Below are 27,678 nucleotides of genomic sequence, written 5' to 3' on the forward strand. Positions count from 1 at the left end.
GGCCTAATGTGGGATACAGCGGGTTATCATTTTACGTTTGCAGTCGATTTAAAGGAAGAACCATCACGCCTAACCAAGAGATCATTTCTGTGCGATGCCAGTACTCTCTTTGATCCTCTAGGTCTGCTCGCTCCAGCAACAATCAACTCCAAAATGTGGTTCCAAGACGTTTGGCGTTCCGCGGTTGGGTGGGAAGATTTGATACCAGATTTAATTGTAAGGTCGTGGCTCAATCATCGTTTTCAGCTGCAGAAACTAAAAGAAGTGAAAATAGATCGCTGGCTTGGCTATAGAGCAATTGGATCACTCACTGAACTGCACGTCTCTGCCGACGCTTCTGAGCGCGCTTATGCTGCCGTTGTCTACGCCCGCACATTTCAACCCAACGGCACGGTTACTGTTCGTCTCATCTCAGTGAAGACTAAAGTGGCACCGCTTAAATCAACCACTTTACCGCGTCTAGAAATTTGTGCGGTGCATTTAGCTGCAAAATTAGTACGAAGCGTTTTAAACAGTTTGTGCGATATCCGCTATCCGCTGTATGCTTGGAAGGATTCAAGCATCACGTTAGCCTGGTTACAAGCGCACCCTAGTAGATGGGTGACTTTCATCGCAAACCGCGTTGCCGACGTCCAAGAGATCTTGCATCCACATTGTTAGCATCAAGTAAGGTCTGAGTTGAATCCAGCTGACTACCCGTCCAGGGGTATTTTCCGTCCGATCTACTGTGTCATGAGCTTTAGTGGAGCGGTCCTAATTTTTCGAAGCAGCATACAACTGATATGGGTGTACGCACCAAGGTCGTAGCCCACGTAACGGACTCAGACGATGCACCTGGAATTCGTAGGAGATTTGTCTACACCTGCATTTCTAAACGCGTTCAAGCGTTTCAACAACCGAAGAGGGTATTGTGAAACCATGTTTTCCGATAATGGAACGAATTTCGTCGGAGCTGAAAAGGAGCTTCGTATCATGCACGATAAGTGTACGGCAGATGATACGCTTAAGTCATTTTTCGCCGATTCCAATATAGAGTTGCGTTTCAACCAGCCGATCGCACCGCATATGGGCGGATACTGGGAAAATGGTATAAAACGCATCAAGTATCACTTAAAATGCGTCCTAGGTGAAAATCACTGATCATACGAGGAGTTTAGTACATTATTGACAGAAGTGGAAGCCTGCGTCAACTCTCGTCCATTGTGCGATGTTTTTACGAGTGCACTCGACCTCGAAGCTCTAACGCCGGGCCACTTAAGGGTATCCCGGAACCCGAGGGTCAAGGGTTCCGGGTAAATCTCCAGCTACGGTCAGTTAATATCATCTCCTACAAAGTGGACACTGGCGAGGTAGTTCGATGTCATCCGGGAGCTGACGGTCGCATACGGGTCGTCACAGTGAAAACTTCCAATGGCGAATACAAACGGCCAACAGCAAAAATATGCCTTCTACCTACGAAAGGAGATTTATTTTGCGAGAACGAAGACTCGTAAATACAGATTTTTCAACCATGTTAAGATTGTTTACTTTCAATAATTTTTGCAAACAGTCGAATATGTAACCTAATAATTTACTTATGTTAAGTTTTTTTCGTATTCATTAATATAATGATTTAACTCTGTTAATTTTCTTTGCTATTTGATAAACATAAGAAATCAATTGTTACATTTTATTTTCTAATATTCTTCATGTTTTCAGACAAACAAAAAATCAAATGTAATTTAAAGTTCAACGTATTTTACATAATTAGATAGTTCAAGAGCGGCGGTATGTTGAGTTCGAATTTGCAAACATTAAACTTATTGTGAAACCTAGTATTACAGGGGTTAATGCACAATCATGTCCAGCCTGCATGTTCTGACATTTGCACTGTCTCTATTCTGTTTTGTTATTACAATTCTCTTTATACATCTACACAGTCTATTTTGTACCGCTCGCTATCGATATTGTTTCACTAATAATTGCCAATACTTTTGAGAATATTAATTTGTAATAATAAAGTTATACATTGTTAAGAATCAAAGTATTCTCGCGAGTATTAATTTCAATTGAAAAAAACCACCCCATCACAGTAGCGAAGCATTTCTTGCCGTTCTAACAACCCGCTGCAAGTATTAGGCGCAAAAGGCAAAACTCGATCACGAAGAGGTAACAATACGCAACACTACTGTTGGCAGCCATAATTTCGAAATAATAAAAGACTTCGTTTATTTGGAAACCAGCATTAACACTAACAACAACATCAGCTCTGAAATCCAGCGAAGAATCATCCTTGTCAATAAACGCTACTTTGGACTAGGTAGGCAATTGAAAAGTAAAGTCCTCTCTCGGCAAACGAAAATCATACTCTACAAGTCACTTATCATTCCCGTCCTGCTACATGGTGCAGAACCATGAACCATGGGAGATTCAACGGTTCTGGGAGTGTTCGAGGGAAAAGTTCTTCGAAAGATTTGTGGACTTCTACGCGTTGGTGATGGCGAGTACCGAAGAAGATTTAACGATGACCTGTACGAGCTATACGCAGACATCAACATAGACCAGCGAATTAAAACGCAGCGGCTGCGCTGGCTAGGCCACGTTATGCGATTGAAAGATGACGCTCCGGCCATCCGGCTATCGGAACCCGCCCATGGAAGCAGAGGTAGAGGGCGGCTCCCACTCCGTTGGAAGCACCAGGTGGAAAATGATTTAAACTCCCTTAGTGTGACTAATTGGCGCCGGTTGGCAGAGAGAAGGAGCGAGTGGCGCGCCTTGTTGGACGGCCATAAGCTTTTAAACGGTTAAGCGACAATTAAGTAATCGAAAAAAATTCGATTGAGCCATGTCCGTCCATCTCTCCGTCCGTTAACACGATAAATTGGGCAAATATTGAGACATCTTCACCAAATTCGGTATACGGGCTTATCTGGACCGAGAATAGTTTGGTATAACCACGCTCACTTTTTCGATAAATCAAAAACCAATACCGCTAAGCTAATGAAATTTGGTAGGTGGATTGTTTTTATAACGCAACACATAAATTTAACAAGTAAAGGTGTCTAAGTTTGGGTGTAACCGAACATTATATACTCAGCGTAAGCTTCAATTGTACATTTCATTTCAGATAAATTACTTTTCTACATAACGCTTGGCACCGCCCGTTTAAAAAAAAATTTCTGAATTTCCTCGTACAATAAAACTTGATAAGTGAAATATCATTGATTCAAAACAATTTTTTGCTAAGTTGTAGCTTATTATTCTAGTCTACGACCCTTTTAAACTTGTTTTATATCTAAGTGCCCCTGGTCTTTAACCGATCCCGTCCATTTTTACTAGAAATATTTTCTGTTATAAGGAAAATATGTGTACACAATTTCACTACGATATGTTAATTTTTCTACGAATTATGGCTCCCGAAACATAGACAATTTCTTAGTGATGAAAGGGGCGGTGCCACACCCATTTTCAAAAATTTTAGTGTTTTCCAATTTTATGTTATAATTCAATTTAGGAAGTAAAATTCTATTTATACAAAGCTCTTTTTCGCTAAGATATAGCTTATCATTTTCGTCTACGACTCTTTTAAAAATCTTTTATATAAAAGTGGGCGTGGTCTTTAAACGATCTCGTCCATTTTCTCCAGAAATATTTCCTGCTATAGGGAAAATTTTTGTAGCCAATTTTAATACGATCCGTTAGAATTTCTTCGAGTAATGGCTCCCGAAACATAGAAAATTGCTTAGTCATAAAAGGGGCGGTGCCACGCCAATTTTCTAAAATTTGAAGTCTTTCCTATTTACTGTTATAAATTCACTTGGGAAATGAATTACCATTGATATAAAGCTCTTTTTTGCAAAGATATAGCTTATTTTATTCGTCCACGAAATCTTTTATATAAAAGTGGGCGTGGTCCTTACTATTTCTAATTTTTCTTCAAAGCATTCCTTATAGTAAAGGGTACCTATTTGCCGAATTTTGTTACGATAGGTTTAACGATTTTTGATTTATGATTAATAATATTTGTAAAATTTATTTTTTTTTTCAAATTTTTATCAAGAGTCTCAATATCAGTCCACATGTTAAATGTCAACATTGTAGGTGTATTATTTACTATATAATCAGGTTTTTATGTTATATATATAAAAAGGGGGCGTGGTTATCATCCGATTTCGCTCATTTCCAATACCAATCTATTCTGGGTCCCGATAAGCTAGTATACCAAATTTGGTGAAGATATCTCAACATTTACCCAAGTTATCGTGTTAACGGGCAGACGGACGGACGGACGGACGGACGGACATGGCTCAATCAAATTATTTTTTTCCACACTGAAGATTTTGATATATGGAAGTCTATATCTATCTCGATTCCTTTATACCTGTACAACCAACCGTTATCCAATCAGTTTAATATACTCTGTGTCCAAAGCACGCTGAGTATAAAAAAGATTTGTAATATGAGAGTGGCGCCACCCACATTTAGAAGAAGAAAATTTGGAAGTTTAACAAGCCGTAAATAAAAATGCGTTAAAGATATTTTATTGAAATTTGGCAGAGCCACTATCCTTGCCAAATTATGTATATATACTGAGGGAAGACAATCAAAATCGGTTAAATACCAAGCTCACTTTTCTTAAGGGCCTAACCTTAACAAAGTTAGCAATACTTCTTCTTTATTTAACTACATTTGACTTATATTCTTCCTCAGTGGTGGGGGCGTGACCCGCACCTTATTTGTTTCTTCTTCCGAAAACTTTTATTGCCACAAGTCGAACCAAAATCTCTAAATCCGAACGTAATTTGGCATAAATATTTTTTTCATAGCTACAACTGTTAAACCGAATTTTTACCCGCTCAAGTTCTCTGTACCCTTTTTGCTTCTTTTGAACGGAATTGAGTTTAAAACAGAACCATATATGTATTATTGCGCAGCCTTATACCACTATTTCAACTTGAAACATTCAAGTGCATAGATGGGTTTGTAATGTTCGGTTTGACACGAGCTTAGACTTTCGGACTTCTTAATTATACACCTAATGCAAAAGTTCGGTTTTGCAAAGCTGCTAGTGTCATATAAAATGCAGTGTCATGCAAAGTGTCGTCTTTGAATTTAAATATAAAGTTTTTTTCTTTTTCTTTAAGGATCACAGATCGTACGTATTTATTCCAGAAAAATCCAGTCATAGAGAACTCGACAAGTTCATCGTGCCAAATGTGCCGCTAATAAGTGCATCTACCAAAATGGAAAGTATGAATATGTTAAAAAAAATAGTTGCTTCAAGTCTGATCAACGCTCTTCACGAAGACGGGTTTAAATCACTCACAGCACAAGAATTTTTATGGGGTTATCGCGATAGAATTGTATCGATGGATATTGGTACTGGTTTAACTCACTTTGGTCTGCTAATGAATGTAAGTATTTGAAAATTTATAGATATGCATATCTTTTGTAAGAAACATGTACATATATTTGTGTAAAAACCAAAATCAAGTATTGAAGTTTACTCGTGATACAAATACGCTGAGGTAGTTCCACTTCTTCTAAGCCGTTTGATATACACTGTGTTTTGGCATTTCCTTTTGTAACATTGTACCATATCCTTAAATAAAATAATTAAACAAATTTTTTTTAAGTTAAACGGTTTTATTGAAGGCATTTCTTACATGAAGTCTTCCAAAAATGTGAGGCGTAGCATAACCTGATTAAAGTTCAGTTGGTCTTACTTATGACTATCAATAGAAATTTTACGCGTCCAACGCTTCTATTTAATTGTCTGATCAACGCCCTAGATTGAAGGAGTGTGATGACTAGTACCTAGGACCTACCTAATTATTTTCTAGCTTTTAGTATTATTATTACTTCATATAAGTATTGTTTTCAATAAAACCGTTTAACTTTAAAATTTTTTTTTTATTATTTTATATGATCATGGGTTCGAATCGAGCTCAAGGCCTAACATCAATTATTTTTTATTTTTAAATTAGAATAGAAGAAAGAAAAAAATTTAGACAACAGCCAAAGCTCGTTGTATAGATCCATTTCGGGAACTGCTAAATTCCTTCATCGGCAACGTTTCTAAAATAATAATTTTTTCAGTTAAGAAAAAATTATCATAACAATAATAATGATAAAATAATTATTGTTAGGCCTTCAGCTCGATTCGAACCCGCGACCTTACAAATCAGTAGGCCGATATAACAACAAAAATTCTTAATAAAGCCCAGAGCACGGCGAAAAAGTGTCAATAAAATATGACACTATGGCAGCATTGCCATCAAACAAGTCCAATTTTCACATTCATTCTGCAACAGATGTCGCAGTGTTGTGAATATCAATTGGCAAGAACCAGAATAGAAGTAGGATTAATGAAGACAAACCAAAAACCGCTGTGATGGCTGAATGGTTATAGCAGCGGCGACTAAACGTTACCGATGAAGGAATTTAGTAGTTCCGGAAATGAATCTATACAGCGAGCTTTGGCAGTTGTCTAAAAAAAAATGTTTTCTTTCTTCTATTCTAATTTAATAATTTTTTCAATTAAGAAAAAAATTATCATAACAATAATAATGATAAAATAATTATTGTTAGGCCTTCAGCTCGATTCAAACCCGCGATCTTACAAATCAATAAGCCGATATAACAACAAAAATTCTTAATACATCCCAGAGCACGGGGAAATAGTGTCAATAAAATATGACACTATGGCAGCATTGCCATTAAACAGGTCCAATTTTCACATTCATTCTGCAACAGATGTCGCAGTGTTGTGAATATCAATTGACAAGAACCAGAATAGAAGTAGGATTAATGAAGACAAACAAAAACCGCTGTGATGGCTGAATGGTTATAGCAGCGGCGCCTAAACGTTGCCGATGAAGGAATTTAGCAGTTCCCGAAATGGATCTATACAACGAGCTTTGGCAGTTGTCTATTTTTTTTTTTCTTTTTTCTATTCTAATTTAATAATTTTTTCAATGAAGAAAAAATTTATCATAAAAATAATAATGATAAAATAATTATTGTTAGGCCTTGAGCTCGATTCAAACCCGCGATCTTACAAATCAGTAGGCCGATATAACAACAAAAATTCTTAATAAATCCCAGAGCACGGCGAAAAAGTGTCAATAAAATATGACACTATGGCAGCATTGCCATCAAACAAGTCCAATTTTCACATTCATTCTGCAACAGATGTCGCAGTGTTGTGAATATCAATTGGCAAGAACCAGAATAGAAGTAGGATTAATGAAGACAAACAAAAAACCGCTGTGATGGCTGAATGGTTATAGCAGCGGCGCCTAAACGTTACCGATGAAGGAATTTAGTAGTTCCGGAAATGAATCTATACAGCGAGCTTTGGCAGTTGTCTAAAAAAAAATGTTTTCTTTCTTCTATTCTAATTTAATAATTTTTTCAATTAAGAAAAAAATTATCATAACAATAATAATGATAAAATAATTATTGTTAGGCCTTCAGCTCGATTCAAACCAGCGATCTTACAAATCAATAAGCCGATATAACAACAAAAATTCTTAATACATCCCAGAGCACGGGGAAAAAGTGTCAATAAAATATGACACTATGGCAGCATTGCCATTAAACAGGTCCAATTTTCACATTCATTCTGCAACAGATGTCGCAGTGTTGTGAATATCAATTGACAAGAACCAGAATAGAAGTAGGATTAATGAAGACAAAAAAAACCGCTGTGATGGCTGAATGGTTATAGCAGCGGCGCCTAAACGTTGCCGATGAAGGAATTTAGAAGTTCCCGAAATGGATCTATACAACGAGCTTTGGCAGTTGTCTATTTTTTTTTTCTTTTTTCTATTCTAATTTAATAATTTTTTCAATGAAGAAAAAATTTATCATAAAAATAATAATGATAAAATAATTATTGTTAGGCCTTGAGCTCGATTCGAACCCGCGATCTTACTAATCAGTAGGCCGATATAACAACAAAAAATCTTAATACATCCCAGAACACGGGGAGAAAGTGTGAATAAAATATGACACTATGGCGGCATTGCCATCAAACAAGTCCAATTTTCACATTCATTCTGCAGCAGATGTCGCAGTGTTGTGAATATCAATTGGCAATAACCAGAAAAGAAGTAGGATTAATAAAGACAAACAAGAAACCGTTGTGATGGCTGAATGGTTATAGCAGCGGCGCCTAAACGTTGCTGATGAAGGAATTTAGCAGTTCCCGAAATGGATCTATACATCGAGCTTTGGCAGTTGTCTAAATTTTTTTCTTTCTTCTATTCTAATTTAATAATTTTTTCAATTAAAGAAATGTATCATAACAATAATAATGATAAAATAATGATTGTTAGGCCTTGAGCTCGATTCGAACCCGCGATCTTACAAATCAGTAGGCCGATATAACAACAAAAATTCTTAGTTATTTTATTTTCAAGTTTTTTTTTCCATTAAGGAAAAATTTATCATAACAATAATAATGATAAAATAATTATTGTTAGGCCTTGAGCTCGATTCGAACCCGCGATCTTACAAATCAGTAGGCCGATATAACAACAAAAATGCTTAATACATCCCAGAGCACGGGGAAAAAGTGTCAATAAAATATGACACTATGGCAGCATTGTTTGATGTCCAGTTTTCACATTCATTCTGCAAAAGATGTCACAGTGTTGTGAATATCAATTGGCAAGAACCAGAATAGAAGTAGGATTAATGAAGACAAACAAAAAACCGCTGTGATGGCTGAATGGTTATAGTAGCGGCGTCTAAACGTTGCCGATGAAGGAATTTAGCAGTTCCCGAAATGGATCTATACATCGAGCTTTGGCAGTTGTCTAAATTTTTTTCTTTCTTCTATTCTAATTTAATAATTTTTTCAATTAAAAAAATGTATCATAACAATAATAATGATAAAATAATGATTGTTAGGCCTTGAGCTCGATTCGAACCCGCGATCTTACAAATCAGTAGGCCGATATAACAACAAAAATTCTTAGTTATTTTATTTTCAAGTTTTTTTTTCCATTAAGGAAAAATTTATCATAACAATAATAATGATAAAATAATTATTGTTAGGCCTTGAGCTCGATTCGAACCCGCGATCTTACAAATCAGTAGGCCGATATAACAACAAAAATGCTTAATACATCCCAGAGCACGGGGAAAAAGTGTCAATAAAATATGACACTATGGCAGCATTGTTTGATGTCCAGTTTTCACATTCATTCTGCAACAGATGTCGCAGTGTTGTGAATATCAATTGGCAAGAACCAGAATAGAAGTAGGATTAAGCCGTGGTTACTCACGAACGTACGTAGAAAAAACGTGTCAGCTGACACGACCTATCTTATGAGTGTGCAATGTAAACGAAAACTCACCGACGTGCAACGCCCGTACGTACGTAGCCCGGAACGTAGAAATCAAAACAATTTTAATTTTGCCGTATGAACGTGTCAGCTGATCGCTCTCTCACTAGACAGAGTTGCTTAGTAAACTTTTGTGCGCTAATTTTTCACCGTTTGCAGTTTTATGAAAAAACACCTAATTAAAGTTTGAAAAATTGTGAAAATAATTCGAAATAATTATGTAAAAGTGCAGATTATATATATGTAATCTATTTATTTTTATTTAATATTAATTCCAGCCTTTTGCAACATCAAAAATTAAATTTGAAAAAGTTGATGTTTCCATAAGCATGCATGCAAAATGGGCAATGGCAACAGTACTTATCTGTAAACAATACACACACAAATATGTTATGTACATGTACACAGACGCACACATTGATTCCTACGGGCTTGAGAGTTCGGTCAAACGTGCTTCGTACGACAAACGTCCGTACGTACGGCACACGTCGGTGGGTAACTGCCGCATTAATGAAGACAAACAAAAAACCACTGTGATGGCTGAATGGTTATAGCAGCGGCGCCTAAACGTTGCCGATGAAGGAATTTAGCACTTCCCGAAATGGATCTATACAACGAGCTTTGGCAGTTGTCTAAAAGTTTTTCTTTCTTCTATTCTAATTTAATAATTTTTTCAATTAAAAAAAAATGTATCATAACAATAATAATGATAAAATAATGATTGTTAGGCCTTGAGCTCGATTCGAACCCGCGATCTTACAAATCAGTAGGCCGATATAACAACAAAAATTCTTAATTATTTTATTTTCAAGTTTTTAGTCTTTATTTAACTGCCTATTATTTCTCATTCTATTTATTTCATTTAGTGACTAATTATTACGGGGACTCTTTCCTAACAATTTGCTACAATCTAAGTCCTCAATACATAATCCTTCCAAAGACTTTACTCGACTCTGAGCCACGTATGCTTGTCTCTCCTCGAACTCCAAAATATTTTGATGTCACTTCTACCAGACTGTATGTAATATTTGTTCCAAATATGAGCCAAATCGGACATCATAGGTCGCTTTCTTTTCATGTATGTATTATTTCTTCCAAATATGGACCAAATCGGACCGCATATACGATTTTTTTAATATCTCGATCCTTGCGCCACCTAGGATGACCCTTTTCACAGGCCGTTTTCTATTCATGTATGTGTTATGTGTTCCAAATATGAGCCAAATCGGACCACAAATACGATTTTTTGAAATATTTCGATCCATGCGCCACCTGTCGGAGTTTTTTCTTATTATTGCATTGCCATCGGGTTCTGCACTATATGCCAAGTTTCAAGCTTGTAGTTTATCGGGAAGTTCCTTAAATTTTAATTACAAAATTCGTTCACAACGGCCGTGCGGCCGGCCGGCCTGTCACGTGAAGCTAAATAAAACCGTTTAAAAATAAACGTTCCTAAACGATATTTTTGTTTACAATTCTACTTGTCTCTTTCTTTCAATTTTTTGACGTTGGACAAACTGTTCCAGGCAGGTATTGATGTTAGGACTGAGCCCCGTTATGTAGCTGAGTCGTTTAGGCGCTTCCACCCGTGAACTGAGCAGTATCTGAACAAAGCCTTGCCCTCAGTTTGCCGCGTTGCAAAGTAAGCCTTCGGATGTCTATCGAAACAATGGAGTTGAGGGATGTCTTCGAGACGCCAAATAATAACAGCAGTATTGCTAAAGTGCTACTTAATTGATGGCAAATTGCTGATACCAAAGCTGATAATGTGCTGCAATAAAAATATTTATATTGTTTGATTTGCTAATGATGATCAATATATTGCCAACATTTCATTTAGCAAATGCGCGACGTTGCCAACGCTGCTCAAACTTTGCCGAAGAACGTGATGTTCTGTCATATCGTATGTTGGAACAATTGCAGCCCGAACACACCCAAATATATAAGGTTGGATAATTTTAACAACCTTAAATAATACACCGAAAGGTACTTCATCCGTCCTCTTTATGAGCAAAGAGGCGGATATGTGTAGTACTCAGAGCAAAAGAAGACGAAGTCGCAATGACCGAAATGTTGTGACAAAGAAACTAGTTTACAATGGTTTGCAGGGTGGTTTTCCACTTAAGGTCAGATTTTAAAAATTACCACTCTCGTTAAAGGAGTATACAGATTTTGCTTTACTTTTATGGATGCGGCATTTTAATTATATTTAAATCAGTTCACACTTTTTAACAGCTCTGTAAATATTTATCCTTTAAAAATAGATGGTTGAATAAAAATACCCATAAAAATTCTACTTAAACATTAAGTAAGGATGAGAAAAAAAAGGAGATGATGCCGTTAGCCGGGGAAGAGCATATCGCTATCAGTGATGATTAGGACGCGAATAGCGATAAAACATACAGTCAGCGCGCTCGGTAAGTAAACCGTCTGCCAACTCGGACAAAGAGCTAATGTGAGGCAGAGAGTTTAGGAGAATCCTCTCACAATACCGGGCAGAATTAAGAATTAAGCGCTTAACCGCCTTAGCGATTTTGGCCGTTTCGTATAAAGTCACAAAGGGATAGCCACCCTCTTTCGCGACAACTAATTCAATTGGGAGCACAAAGGGAGGGAGGTCTTCCTTCACCTGCCCCTTCAAACTCAGTGGAGGTCTCCCCCTTCCTCTGCTTCCAAACTGCTGTGTCGACTGCAATACTTTCATGGCTGCAGCGTCTTCGTCCATTCGCATAACATAACCTAGTCAGCGAAGCCTTTGGATTTTAATTAGCTGCACTATCGTCATATCTGGGTAAAGCTCATCATTGTACCTCCTTCGATACTCGCCGTCGGCGTCGCGGATAGAACCATAAATCTTCGGGAAAACTTTTCTCTCGAATGCTCTAATAGCCATATCATTTTCTCGCTACATCGTCCATGACTCCAATCCATACGTCAGGACAGGTATGATAAGCGACTTGTAGTCGGTGATATTTGTTCGTCGAGAAAGGGCTTTACTTTTCAAATGCCTACTCAGTCCAAAGGAGCACTTGTTGGGAAGAGTTATTCTCCGTTGGATTTCTAAGTTGACATTGTTTTTGCTGTTAATGCTCGTTCTCAACGCCCTAGTCCCAGAAACGGGAGAACACCCAGTCGGAATAAAAGGAACCATACCTCTAAATCAGCAAAGTAGAGCAAAGAAGGTTAGGGGGCTTAGAATATACCCCCGTCAGGTCAGCCTGTCGAAAGAGGCGACTGAAATACCCAACTGATCCAAGGGGTTGTGTAGCGCAAGCCTTTCAGGGGGTTGCCAGCGCAATTTATAGCTTCTCCAACCCAATAGTCAACCTCACCTACCCGTTTCTAATTCTGTTACTTTATTAGTCGAGGCTCTGACGACCCCAAGTTCAATGTGGTCATATTAAATCATTCCCGAGATGGTCGGTCTATTACCTTAAAGGTGCTTGTTACTAGATCGTACCGGGTCTATATCCAGCAAAAGACCATCTACATCGATAACACTCCCCACAACCTTCGAGAGTGTCACTTTCGCTACAATAACAACAACCATAAGAGGAAAGTCTAAGTACGAGAAAGCCAGGTACCTCAAAAGCTGCAATGCGGAAAGAGGAGGACAAAAACGCTTCCCAAGGCAGTCGGTTCTATGTACCGGAGCGACTCGGTTGCGCCCCTCCCATAAATTGTCATCCTCCCAGCAGCTCCTGGCAGCGGGACTGCTCATATTCTCCTGCTCCGGGAAGGTGTCGAACCTAATCCGGGTCCATCTCCTGACCCCGGTCCTGAGAAATGGTTTTTCTACATCTGCCGGAAAAGAATCTTTTTAAGACGGTCATACTCTGTTCAGTGTGTCTCGTGTAAGGGATGGTTGCATCGGACAGGTTGTTCTGGGCTTGATCCCAAAACCCGACGTCCACGTAACTTTTATAAATATTTTGTGGCTCCTTGCTCTTCACGCCCAAGGGCGTCCCGTAGTCTACGCCTTAGCGCCCCCACTACCTTCCAGCAGCTCCGCCGCTCAGTAAGCCACAACAACTACCCGCTGCTGCTCGCGCCCCACGGCGCCAATAACTCAAACGGCTGCTACCACTCATAACTATTATCTCCGTAGTAGAGTCAGTAGAAATGCCGAGCATCAGCCCCGGCCCCGTCTTCTTCCCCCTCTTTTCCGGCAGCAATCGTGTAGGTCAGGGAAACAGGCTCTTAGTCCCTACCCCCGTTGGCACCGTTTGCCAGCACAGAATATATATGTTTGCGACATCCGCCCAATGCAGCTCCTGCCTTGGGCGGTGCCACTTTCCTAGATGTTCTGGTCTCCGCGACGGCAACCCCCCGACGGGTTTCATTGCACCATGTTGCCAGGTCGCTAACCCAATTACACCGGATACCCCAATGCTTACCCAAGGACGTCTAGTCCCAGGGCCACAACAGCAGTTGCGTCCTAGCCTTTCACAACACATGCGCAGTCACCCATCCCTTACTCCTAGAGTGACGACATCTCCCCCGTTGCACTTCAGAATTCTGCAGTTAAACTATAATGGATTAACTGGGAAGATCACGGAGATAGTCGATTTCATGAAGCGGCACAACATCCGCATCGCCGCGATTTAAGAGATTAAACTCACAGCAAGATCTGCTCTGCAGACCTGTTCTGGGTATAATGTCCATAGAAAAGACCGTGAGAGCGGAAATGGAGGCGGCCTCGCGTTTATCTTACACCACTCAGTGCAATATCATTTATTTGATCCCGACATCGGCCGCTGGGACAGTGTCCTAGAACGTCAAAGCTTATCTGTCCGGTCAGGCGATGCAAACCTAGAAATCATCAACATCTACATCCCTCCTGTCACCTGTTGCCCCAGTGGATACCGGCCTAATATCAGCGCCTTACTCACTGGCAATAATCGCATTATTTTAGGCGACTTTAATACCCATCACGATCTATGGCATTCAAGCTTGCGGTCACACAGTAGAGGTGAGATGTTGGCGGATCAAATAGAAGAAACGACGTTCTGCACAATAAACGGAGATGCCCCCACACGTATGGTAGAAAGCTGTCACAGTTCGCCGGATATAGCTATCGTGAGCGCAGGACTCGTAAACTGCGTTAACTGGCAGCCGATGGTAACATTGGCATCCGAAAAACGCACTTTCATAAACTTTAAAAAAGGAAAGTGGGATGAACACAAATCCTTTACAGACAACCGCTTAGCTGCCCCCAATCCCGACTGATGCTCGCCAAGGGGAGCGTGCTTTCCGCAAGGTAATTGAATCCGCCTCGTCTCACTTCGCCGGCAGAATTCGCGAAATTCGGTCTCACTTTCCGGCGGAGGCCGCAAATTTAGCGAGAGAACGTGACCTTATAATACAGCTCGATCCCAGCGACTCCCAAATAAGGGATATAAACCAACGCATCAGATTGCTTGTAGATGAACACAAGCAGGCGAAATAGGAGGAGTACCTAAGCGGTTGTAACCTCTCTACCGGTGTAGGTAAACTTTGGTCCACCGTGAAGTCCCTATCGGATCCGTCTAAGCACAATGACAAAATTTCCATCGCCTTTGGGGATAAAGTGCTGTCGGATGCGAAAAAATGCGCGAGCGCTTTCTGCCGACAATATATAATGCATTCTACGGTCGACAAAGATAGACGGAGGGCCAACAGACACGCACATAAGCATAAATTCAGCGCGTCTTCAATTACCATCACCGCCAAAGAGGTTGAGGATGCCATCGGTTATGCTAAACCATCCAAAGCAGTGGCCCAGACGGCATAGCCATGCCGATGCTTAAAAGCCTAAGGAAAGAGGGTTTCAAATATTAAGCGCATGTCTTCAACTTGTCTCTTTCCACCTTTGTCATTCCCGAAAAATGGAAAATGGCCAAGGTGGTCGCGCTACTAAAGCCTGGGAAAGCAGCTAACATAAGAGAGTCATATCGCCCGATATCTCTCCTATCGCCAGTAGCCAAGATGCTTGAAGCCATTTTGCTCCCCTACTTCAAAGCCAATTTGCAACTAGCCTGTCATCAGCATGGCTTTAGAAAACTCCATAGCACCACCACCACGCTAAATGCCATTAGCACCCAGATAAATTGTGGTTTAAATTAGAAGCCCCACCATAGAACAGTACTCGTAGCGCTATTAAACAAGGGGTGCCACAGGGTGGTGTCCTATCCCCACTTTTGTTTAATTTTTACATATCAAAACTACCTTCGCCACCGGAAGGAGTTACTATCGTTTCTTACGCCGTTGACTGCACAATAATGGCCACAGGCCCGGGCCCACAGATCGATGAGCTTTGCAACAGAATAAGCGGCTACCTCCCTGATCTCTCCAGTTTTTTCGCCTCGCGAAACCTGGCGTTATCACCGACTAAATCATCCGCGACCTTATTTACAACTTGGACGTCCCAAATGTCGACCATTTTGAACATCCATGCCGATGGCACTACGCTACCGACTGTCCTACACCCCAAAATCTTGGGTGTGACGTTTGATCAGGATCTAAATTTTGGTGAGCATGCAGCCGCAATTGTACCGAAAATCCAGAGCCGTAATAAAATCCTCAAATCTCTTGCTGGCAGTACTTGGGGAAAAGATAAAGAAACGCTCATTACTACTTACAAAGCAATTGGCCAGCCGATTGCATGCTATGCGTCCCCTATATGGTCGCCAAGCCTTAAAACTACTCACTGGAAGAAGCTACAGGCCTGCCAAAATACTGCTCTCAGAATCGCAACGGGCTGTCTTCTCATGTCACCAGATCACCATCTACATAATGAGGTGCGAATACTCCCCATCAGGGAGAGAAATGAGATGCTAACCAAACAGTTCCTGTTGAATACCCAGAAACCTGGGCATCCCAACAGGTATCTCATTGATGAGCCAACACCGCCCAGGGGCTTATCTTCGTAAGCACTATGAGGAAATACGGCATCTGAGAACTCATCCGTATGAAGACAAAAAAAACAAGCAGGTCCTCAGTGAACTCCACAAACAGGCATCGAACCTTTATGCCGGGAATTGCCCGGTGAATCCAGTACTCAAAGAACAGTACCCAAAACTTGCGGAAGAGGAAAGCACACTCCCCAGGGAAACACAAGTAACTCTAGCTCAACTTCGATCTGGATACTGTAACAGGTTAAACTCTTACCTATCCAGAATCAACCCCGACATACAAAATGTATGCCCCGCTTGCAGTGTGTCCTCACATGACACCAACCATCTCTTTAATTGTAATGTGGAACCAACGCCGCTAACACCCCTCTCATTAGGGTCCACCCCTGTTGAAGCAGCAAGTTTCCTTGGACTCCCGTTAGAGGATATTGATGACAATTTGTGATCGGCCGCACCTATTGGATGGGGCGAAGCACTGCTACAACAACAACAACAAGGAGGATAAAGTGGCATAAAAAGTAGAGACGAAAAGGTTCATAAGCTAAAGCGAGGTAGGGATCAGGCCCCAGCTTACTCGGTGATACTAGAGGAAGCTAACGCTGAGACTCCGGTTGTCCCTGAGAAGAAGATGAGCGAAGTTGCGAAGCAGTCCCTGACTGTGGCACTAGTAGGTTGTCACATTCCCAATAGGCAGATTTCTACTGAAAGTTGGAGATGAGCAGAAGTGCTTAGAAACAAGTTGTTTCAATTAGAAGAAAATTTTTCTAAGCGGGGTCGCCCTTCGGCTGTGGGCAAGCACTCCGAGTGTATTTCTACCATGAAAAGCTCTGAGTGAAAATCATCTGCCTTGCAGATGCCGATTTGTAGGAAAAATTAAAAAGAGCACGACGCAAATTGGCCGAGAAGCTCAGCCTAAAATCTCTTCGGAGGTTATATTTAGTATTCGTGAAATACTTGAAAATGTTTTTAGTAATATGGTTGAAATATCAAAGAATAATAGCGCCCTATATCGTTTGACTATGTGATTGTTGCAGTTGTACAAACTGCTTAGTCCGACTGTCGCGGGAGGAGTTGTTTTAATCCCTCGAACCTTTGGGTCTGCGAGTTTGAATGCCCATACGACTCCTTACAGCGGGAATGCTTAATCCCTTTGACTTTGCGCGGAACTTAATCGATTTCATTCAAATTTCAATACAATCCTGGGGCCTGTTTCATAGAAATTACCTCTACACACTTGAAGCACACACAATAAAACCAGACAGGTGAAGTCAATATTACAAAATGGAGTCGCATTTGATAAAACTCGCCCTCATAAATTTAAGCGTTGCTTCATGACTTGTCTGCTGCTCTGATTTTTTCAGTATCATAAAAATTTACTACATTAATGCCTTTCTGAAATATGAAAAAAGCATGCAGGAAAATAATTCCTGCGGTCTGTATTTCCTTTTGTTGGAGGGTTTATTTCCTTTTCCTGAGGGGAAATGGAAAATGGAAAATTTTTAGTCAGCTGAATCTTCAGAGTACCACATTTTCCAAATCTAAGGAATATAGAAATATTCTGCCGACGTCAATGAGATGACTGACGATCTGGAACAATATCACGAAGTTGCTGTTGAGTATCTGGCAGGTTTGTAATACAAAAACTCGGGATTGACGGTATACGGTCCCAAGACCCATTTAAATATGTAAATAAAGCGTGAAGTAGGCTCATTCAGTAGAAATAGATGTATGGTATAAAAATATAGCGGTAGAGGTTTTACAGCAACGATGCTTCAACAAATCGGAATGGAAAAAACCTTTGGCTTTTCAGAATTTTGTTTTATCAGCTTTGGCTATTCCTGGAAGCGTTTATACAAACATGAAATACTCCAAGCAATATTTTCAAACCCGACAGACATTGTTCTGACTTTCTCACCTCTGCCTAACCCTCGGCTCATTCAATTTCCCTATCCCCTTCATTCGTCCATAAATATTCCCGGATTTCTCTTACTCTATTCGCGTTTGCTATTGTCCAAGTGTAACTCTCACTATTACTCTTAGTCTTATCCTTAATCTTAATCTTAATCTTAATGTTAACCTGTTTTTACTACACCCTTTGTATGAAATTTAGATTAAAGTGGGGGTAAATTCCTGTTGAAATAATTTTTTGGTGTAAAAATGCCCATTTTTTGAACGTATTCATGTTGAAAATAAAAAAATGGATATTACTATAAAAAACGTGTAATATTTTGATTTACACCTGAAAAATTACGTAGTTTTACGCAAGAAGTGTGCAAAAGTATACATGTTTTGTATTTTGGTTCAGGTAACTGTAAATTTTCATTTTCTCTGAAATCGTCGCGTTTGCCGCTCATGGTGAAAAAAAGTGAATAAACTTTAAAATATAATTATAAATACTTATGTGAATAAGCTATAAAATATATGTTAATATAAATAATATAATATAAATAATAAAATATATGTAAATATAAACGAATGAATAAGCTTTACAAATACATTGGAAATAATTGTGTGTAAAGTGGTGCAAAGCAGTTCTGCAAATTAAGGAGTTATCGTTTGCATTTATATGCGCATTTGGGTGGAGTAAATTCATTTTTTTCTAAATGGTTTTTGCTGACCTCCAGAATGTTGCCTTTCTAGACCAGAAATAAGGATGAAAATTTGTATTTCACTCATCGTATGTTTAGAGGTGGCCCAACGCAACTAAACTTAGAAAAAGACGGTAGGTACAATTTTTTTCTTTTTGTCATTGATTTACTTTCGCTTGTTGTTATTGTGCTCATTGATTTCAAAGCCTACTGATTTTCATGGCCTACTATGTGCCTGTAAAACTCTTACTTATACACTTGATTAGAAATATACTATTATCAACAAAAAACTGTAAAACACCATATAAAATTTGTCGTTTTAAGTTATAGGTAATATGCAATTTTACTAAAGTGGCGTATATTAAAAAAGAAATAAAATAAATATGTAAATAATGAGCTTTGTAAAATCGTGATTACTTTGCTCAATTTCTTGGGGCTGGGGCACCTCAAAATGCCAAGTTTCGAAAATTATAGGTCATTACAAAAAAAAAAAAAAATAACCATAGGGTAAAACTCCACCCTAATTCGCATAGGGAACTGAGTTCCAATTTGATGATGAAAATATTTCCTTCTTTCTTTTCACTTTCTCTTGTGTTAAGCTCTCGGTGTTAAGCTCATGAATTCTTAAATAGTAAGTATAAATTGAACCGACCATTAAACAAAAAAACATAATATGTTAAGCTGAGGGCGAGTTTACAAAGCTTTTCATTCGCAACGAAAAAGAAACTTTACAAAAACAAATCTACATAACACACAAATTAATATAGAGACAGAATGTCTCAATTGTGTTGTTAGTGTAGAAATGAGATAAACTAAATTAAGCAAGGAAACAAATACAAGCAGGATATCCTAGTGGTTATGGCAACTGTAGTTTCACCGTGTGATTCGCGGTTCGAATCTCGTTGAAATCTTTGACAACATTACGAAATTGCCTGATGATGATTACGTGGCGGTTTTCGAAATGGTACCATCGCAATATGGCAGTAAATGTTTCTTTCTTTCTTTTCAGTTTCTCTTAGAAAAAAATAATAATTCAATATTCAATTATTATAAGCCGGTGTTAAGCTCATGAATTCTTAAATAATAAGTATAAATTGACACACCATTAAACAAACAAACTTAAGGAGTTATCATTTGCATTTATATGCGCATAGGGAACTGAGTTCCAATTTCATATTTCATATCTTTATTAAGCCAAATGGTAACAACCTTGCTGACTAGATTACAGGTTAACTTAGTACTAGTTTAACAATTTTAAAGTAAGATTTACTGAGATAAGTAATAGGACTCAATGCGTGCCTTAAACAGAGACCTTGGCATGGCAAAGTCCAGGTCAAGGCTTCTGGATAGGCGATTAAATTCTACAAGACCTCTTATAAGAGGTGCAAAACTGAAGTAATTCGAACGCAGCACTTCAACGCGGATTGTACTGTAAAGCAGAGAGCTCTGTTAGGGACATTGAAATTCAACTGCCCAAGTAGTTCTGAGCAGTCAATGGCACCGGATATTATGTCAAAAATAAACATAACGTTTTGAACAAGACGTCTAACTTCAAATGGCAAGACACTGATAAGCATGCATCTTGCATTGTAGGGTGGCAGGGGATTACCAAAGTGCTGAGGTTGAAGAGCAAATCGTATGAACTTGCGCTGAATTCTTTCAATTCTTAAAGAGTGTGAGGAGTATATGGGATTCCAGATGACTGATGCATACTCTAACTTGGAACGCACTAAGGCATTGTATAAGATTTTCCTGGTATATGGGTCCTTGAAATCCTTGGCATATCGTCGCAAGAAAGCTAAGTTGGTATAAGCCTTTGGTATGAGAAAGTTTACATGATTACAAAAAGTAAAAGATGAGTCAAAAATTACGCCAAGATCGCGAAACTCATTAATTGACGCAAGAGTTCCATTGAAATCGAGTACGCGAATGAAACCACATTCGTAGACTTAGTATACGTCATGTGGCAGCATTTACTAATATTGAGTCGCAGATTATTTTGACAGGCCCAATTATTTATAGCATTCAGATCTTCTTGCAGACGCAATGCATCAGAAGTACAGGAGATTCTCCGAAAGAGTTTTAAGTCGTCAGCATAAAGCAAATAATTCGAATAGTTTATGCATGAGCCAACATCATTAATAAACATTAAGAACAAAATAGGACCAAGGATGCTACCTTGTGGTACACCCGAAGTTGCTGAGAATTCATAAGACTTAGTTCTCTCGATTTCAACAAAAGATATTCTATTTTCCAAATAGGACTTCACCCACGACAGAAAGCTTGAGTGAAAGCCCATGTTTTCAAGTTTCCACAGAAGTAATTTGTGCGAAACTGTGTCAAAAGCCTTGGAAAAATCCGTATATATGGTGTCAACTTGACATCCATCCTTAAACGCAGAGACACAAAACTGAGAGAAAACAGCCAGATTTGTAGCAGTCGAACGTCCCGCGATGAAACCATGCTGACATGGATCGACTATTTTATTTATAGCGAATGATACTTTGTTTTTAACTACCTTTTCAAAAAGTTTTGAACATGTTGCCAGTTTGGATATTGGCCTATAATTCTTTACTTCATTTTTATTGCCTGACTTGAAGATAGGACTGATAGACACCAGCTTCCAGCGATCAACAAAAACTCCAGACGATAGCGAAATATTGAAAATGTGGCACAGTGGCACACAAAGAGAAATACTACACTTCCTAAATAAAAAAGAGGACAATGCATCAATATCATTTTTGATTGATGTCTGTAAGGAGGATATACCCAAGATAATATCGGTCTCAGACAAGGACAGAGACCCAAAGTCTAAAGGTTTGGGGCTATCAGTAGGATACCTCTTATCAAGTTATCGGCAACAAACGTAGAAAACAGCAAAAAGATTTGCCGAATCGACCAAACTGTTGGAGCAAATGTCATTAAATTTGACACAGGTAGGTATATTACAACAACCTTTCTTTGAACGAACATAGTTCCAAAAAGATTTAGGATTAACTTTCAACTCATCTTCAACTCTAGAAACGTATTTGTTGTACGAAAACTTATCAAGAACATTGAACTGCGTCATATAGGAAGTATACTGATCTTTAAAAACAGTATCGCTGGTATCCTTGTATAATTTAAAGTACTTATTTCTTTGATTTTTCAACTTTTTCAACCTAGTATTGTACCAGGGTAGTTTGTGAACTTTAACTGGTAGGAGAGAAAGATTCTTACTGAATATGTCAGCCATCTTTACCAGAAAAATGTCGAAACATTCAGTTGCATTTTTAGCAAAGAAAATAGATGTCCAGTCTATTTCAGATATGAGAGAGTTTAAGGATTCGTAATTTGCATCCTTAAAGTTATAGGCGCGCTCATTATTATTTATATTGTTTTTCGGCACTAGGTCGAAGAATTCAATAGATAAATATAGGGCTACATGATTCATATCTGATTTATATATAGGAAACACACATTCAGTCAAGTGAGTTATGAGGTTCTCATCGACAAAAATTAGGTCCAAAATATTGTTTAACTGGTTCACGAAACTGTTAACCTGAATTAAATTGGCACTAAAAAGGGTGTCTAAGAAATTAATCTCATGGGGATGATGAACATTAGTAGGTGTTAAGATATCATCTTCTAGTAATTTCGACCAAACAACCTTGCTGAGATTAAAATCTCCCAGGACGCAAAAATTACTATCAACATTATATTCATATAGGTCAAATATATTATTAACATGAGCAAAGTAGAGCAAATCTGTGCTGCAAGGCGGAATGTAAGAAACGCAGATAAATAAATTGCCAGAAGGCCCAGTAATACAGACAAAAAGCTGGTCCAAGAGAGAGTCATCGTTAGAAAGCGGCACAAAAGAAGAGAGAAGAGAACGCCTTACAGCAATTAACACCCCACCGCCTCTGAGACGCCTTCTTTTGATAGGGTCTCTATCCTTTCGATAAGTTTGAAACAGACTATGATCAAAAAATTCTGAGTCAGAGAAGTCATTATTAAGCCAAGTCTCAACAATGACGTAGACATCATAGTCGCACCGTGAAGTGGCTAAAAATATATCTTTAGATTTCGTTCTCAACCCAGATATATTCTGATAATAGATATTTATACTTTTTTTAATATTACCGCATATAGCTAAGGTTTTGCAGTTGAGCCCTGTGCTTTTTGAAAAATGGTTTAATTTTGACGTCCGATGGCCATAGCGAAGACTCAAGAAGCTTATTATATATTGAAGGCGAGACTCCAAGTTTAAAATTACATCTTGATAACAAACTCGAGTCTGCATCTTTCTTTATTAATTTAAAACAATGAATTAATGAAGGCGAGATGTTTGCATTATGTGAGACATAGTCGACAATATCGCTAGCGTTTACCGTCGGCTTAAAAGACGACAAATGCAACCATTTCAATCGAACAGCTAAGCTAAGATTTGCGTTTGAATTGCTACCTACGACAATGGTGGGTGCTTTTATGAACTTATTTGAAGTATTATTATTATTGTTAGATGCTAAGCTTGAATTATTAATAGATGTAAGGTTAGTAGCGACTGATCCCTGACGGCCAAAAGCTACAACCCCGGAATACCCAGTTTTATTATTGGCAGGTGCAGCAGAACTGACATTTGCATCACCAGTAGAACAAGCGGCAGCGACACTAAAAGAACTGGGTGAGGAAGACAAATCAACAATAGCACAATGAACATTTGGCACAGCTGAGTTGTTGTTAGTGCTATCATCTGCTGGTTGTTTTCTATTTTCTGTCGTATCATCTTCGCAAGTTGATTTGCTTGTTACGCCTAACTGAATTGCCTTTGCATTTTCGAGAGAGGCTGCCTGTATTGTTTTCGCAGCCTTAACAGCTTTCGAGTTAATTTTGATTGTAGAGCCAGCCAACTCATTGCCTTTGCCCTTTTTTTTGTTGTAGGCTGTTTTTTTATTGCATATTTTGTTTGGTGATTGCTGTCCGCAGCACTAGTGAGAATGGATTTGATATCACTAGCAACTGTAGCAACAATACTGCCAAGATTTTTCATTTCAGAACTCATCGTAGAGATTATACCATTTTTATCTTCTATGACTGAGTATAATGGGCGGATTTCAGCTGATAAAGAATCACACTTTAGTGATAATTGAGAGTTTTCACATTTTAGAGCATCCATGGTCGATAGTATACGAGCGTTATCACAACGTAGGTCGGCAATGCTTTTAACAATACCACTTAAATAATCATTGCGCTCAACATTGTTAACGATAGTGGGGAGAACAGTAGGTGGCGGCGTACGAACAGATGCGCGTCGCTCAACCGAACACACTTTGCAGAAATAATGTTTGTTTGACGAAATGAGAAAATCAAGATCATCCGACGACATGTTGACACACTTCAAATCAAAGAGGTCATTGCACTTAGCACACAACACTTTCAGTTGGCCACTTTCAACCTTTTGCCCACATTCGCACGGCATAATGATATTTAATGATAACACTTTGCCACTATTAATTTAATTTTATTTATATGTTGTTGTTGTTGTTGTTGTAGCAATTAGGTTACTCCCCGAAGGCTTTGGGGAGTATTATCGATGTGATGGTCCTTTGTCGGATACAGATCCGATACGCTCCGGTAACACAGCACCATTAAGGTGCTGGCCCGACTATCTCGGGAACGATTTATATGGCCACATTGAACCTTCAGGCCATCCCTCCCTCCCCACCCCCAAGTTCCATGAGGAGCTTGGGGTCGCCAGAGCCTCGTCTGTTAGTGAAACGGGATTCGCCGCTCGAAGGTGAGGTTGACAATTGGGTTGGAGAAGCTATATATTGCGCTACACAACCCCTTGAATCCCATTTTATTTATATCATGTTCCTTTGTAACATTTAAAAATTACTTTCAGGATTGAAATCCAAAACAAGAGTTACTATCTCAATGTGGCAGTAGGCACAAATTATTAACATTTGTTAAGTGAACAATTAAAAATTGCACATGAATACGGAGCGAAAATAAACACGTCCGTATCGCTTGACGACTGTATTTGAATGTTTGTTTCCAAAATACAATAAAAAGTTTTGAAGTTACAATGTCTACGCAGTCCATTTTTCAAAAAATTATTCTGCTAAAGACGCCGTGGTTGAAGGTGTCACCACAAATTCAATTGTTTGACGACTTCTTGCAACTTTTTCGCTACAAAAAACTAGGCCCTTAGTGTTTAAAATCGCATTCTTAGGGTGTAAATATAAGCAACTGGTGTGTACAATTTTAGGCATATAATGTCTAAAGTATTACACATCTGTTGCGTAAAATTCAACAAGATATTTATAAAAATAAAGATGTGTAATATTAGACATATATAGTGGTTAAAGTGTTGCCTACCATTTTGGTAGTGAATTTACGATTTTCGCTTTAGAGTGTACTTTGTCTCAAACTATTACCCTTATTCTTATTTATACTTTCACTCTTCATCTTCCTCTTGTTCCCTTTACTTTTCGGACTTCCCTCCATCTTCCTCTACCTTTTCTTCCATTTTCCTCTGTTTTCTCTTTTCTTCATATCCCAGTTTCCAAATTGGATATACATCGAGTTCGGCTTTTTGCGCACGTTATACTACTAGTTCTTATTAGTAGAAAAGTAACAAAATAGTACTAAACTTTTCCCATCCTACTACTTTAAAATTCATGACCGGATTAATGTGGGCCGTCATATTTTAGTTGTTGTACTTCATCTGTCTTGTTTTATTGCGTCATGAGCACAGATACATAACCACACTCCAAATCTAAAAAAAAATGCCATCGCACTCCCATATGCGCTCACTTATAATTCCGATTCATTTGAAAGTCCTGGAATTTCTTATGAAAACGCAAAGAAAAAGCACTGTCATATGAAGCTTACGCATACATATACATACATACTGTAACGAATTTTCAACCTTCAGCTAACGTTCGTATCGCTAAAATGTTGAATAATACACTCCAATATTCTGTATTACAAAATGGTTTTTATTAGACTGCTTTGAAGTACCGCACAATAAAACTTCACTTCGCAACTAATAGCGTGTTTAAAACAAACTGATTCGTGATGCCTCAGCCTGTGCCACTTTTATACTCTTCGGTTTCCTCATTCACCCATTTCTCCTAAGTTCTAGTAATTTCGTGAACCTGATGCTTGTTTATCAGCTATATACACGTATATTTGCAATTTGTATCCATATGCGTGTGTATATGTGAGCAGGTGATGATGACATGCGCTTGTGAGTATCTCTCTCTGTTGCACGCACGTATGTTTGCAGACATAATGCTTAATTTTTTTTCGTACATAAAAGTGTAGCAGCTTGCTTTATTGTTGTTGTGGCTTCATTTACTTAGTATTAGATTAGTGATGTGAGTATCACTTAGTGTCACTAATATTCGTCACACTGCCCTCCACTTAAGTCTAATCGTCCCGATCAGACAAATCTATCGATCTAAACGTTGCCAGCCTTTCCAAATGAACCACTCACCTTCAATTTGGTTCGTGGTTTGCCAATGGTTTGTATGCGGTACACTACATCCTTGATCCGTTTTACAACTTTGTATGGGCCTTCCCAATTACACTGCAATTTCGTGGAAAACCTTTTTTTCGTTGTGGGTTGCATAACAGCACCAAATCTCCTTCGTGAAAACCTTCCGAATTAATTGCTTTATCGTATCTGGCTTTCATCTTGTCACTCATAATCTTTGCTCGTTGCCTTACAAGATCGTTTATCTCTCTCAACTCTTCTTCCAAGACACCAGTGGATTTCTTGACATTTCTCTCCGCATCGGCATCTATCCCAAACTTCAAATCAGCTGGCAGTCGAAGGTCATTGCCAAAAATTACCTTTGCGGGAGTTTGGCCCGTTGTCTTATGCACTTCCGAGCGGTAAGCCATGAAGAATAATGATATGTGTGTATCCCACTCCTTATGGTACTTGTCTACTACTTTCCTTAAATGCTCCTCCATGGTTCTATTGAAACGTTCCACCATACCATCGGGCTGAGGATGCAATGCAGTTGTCCGTGTTTTTCGAATGCCCATTTTATTACACATTTCTTGGTACACAGCTGATTCAAAATTCCTGCCTTGGTCAGAATGTAACTCCATTGGTACACCATACCTTGCAACCAAATCGTTTGTAACCACTTCTGCTACTGTTTCCGCTTCTTGGTTTGGGATTGGGAATACCTCTGGCCATTTACTGAAATAATCCATAACCACCAGTAGGTATTTTTTTCCGCAGTTGCTGGTAGGAAATGGACCTTCGACATCCATGGCGATCCTTTCAAATGGTGCACCTGAGCTATATTGCTTCATCTAGCCATGACTTCGGGTTTTGCGCCCTTTCGCTCTACTGCAAACCTCGCAGTTCGCAATCCACTCAGTGACCGACTGACGGCAACCAACCCAATAGAATCTCTGCTTAATTTGCTCGAGCGTCTTCGTGATTCCGAGATGACCTCCACTTGGACTGTTTTGAAGATAACTGAGAACGTCGGGAATCCTTTTCTTTGGAACAACTATCAGTTTCCTCTTACTTTGACCATTCTCACTCTCCCATACTCGATGAAAGGAACCGGATATCAACTCTAAACTGTTCCACTGTGCCCAATATGACTTCGCAATGGGACTCTCTGCTGACATCTCCTCTTTATTTGGCCTTTCGTTTCGTTCGAGCCCTTGCATAACATGTGACAGATCTGTATCTTCTAGCTGACACTTCCTTAGTTGTTCCTTGTCCCATTCATCTGTGTATGTATAGTCATTAGCCGGACATCTATAATGTCTTCTTTAGCCTCGGCCTTTGAACAGTGCTTTCATTCCAAACCACATGGTCTTCGTGATATTTCATCAGCATTT

At 39.0% G+C, this 27,678-nt stretch overlaps 1 protein-coding gene across 7 annotated transcripts in view; it reads left to right on the top strand.

Annotated features, from left to right (window-relative positions):
• The window catches only part of LOC137244225 (lysosome membrane protein 2), a 913,474-nt gene that overhangs the window by 591,341 nt on the left and 294,455 nt on the right, over positions 1–27,678 (top strand). For all 7 annotated transcript variants that reach the window (XM_067772921.1, XM_067772915.1, XM_067772918.1 and 4 more), the window contains one exon: positions 5,124–5,393. In XM_067772921.1, the coding sequence (XP_067629022.1) occupies positions 5,124–5,393 (270 nt within the window). The remainder of the gene's footprint in view (positions 1–5,123; positions 5,394–27,678) is intronic.

The sequence above is a fragment of the Eurosta solidaginis genome, chromosome 3 (genome assembly GCF_040869045.1).
Source record: "Eurosta solidaginis isolate ZX-2024a chromosome 3, ASM4086904v1, whole genome shotgun sequence".
NCBI lineage: Eukaryota > Metazoa > Arthropoda > Insecta > Diptera > Tephritidae > Eurosta > Eurosta solidaginis.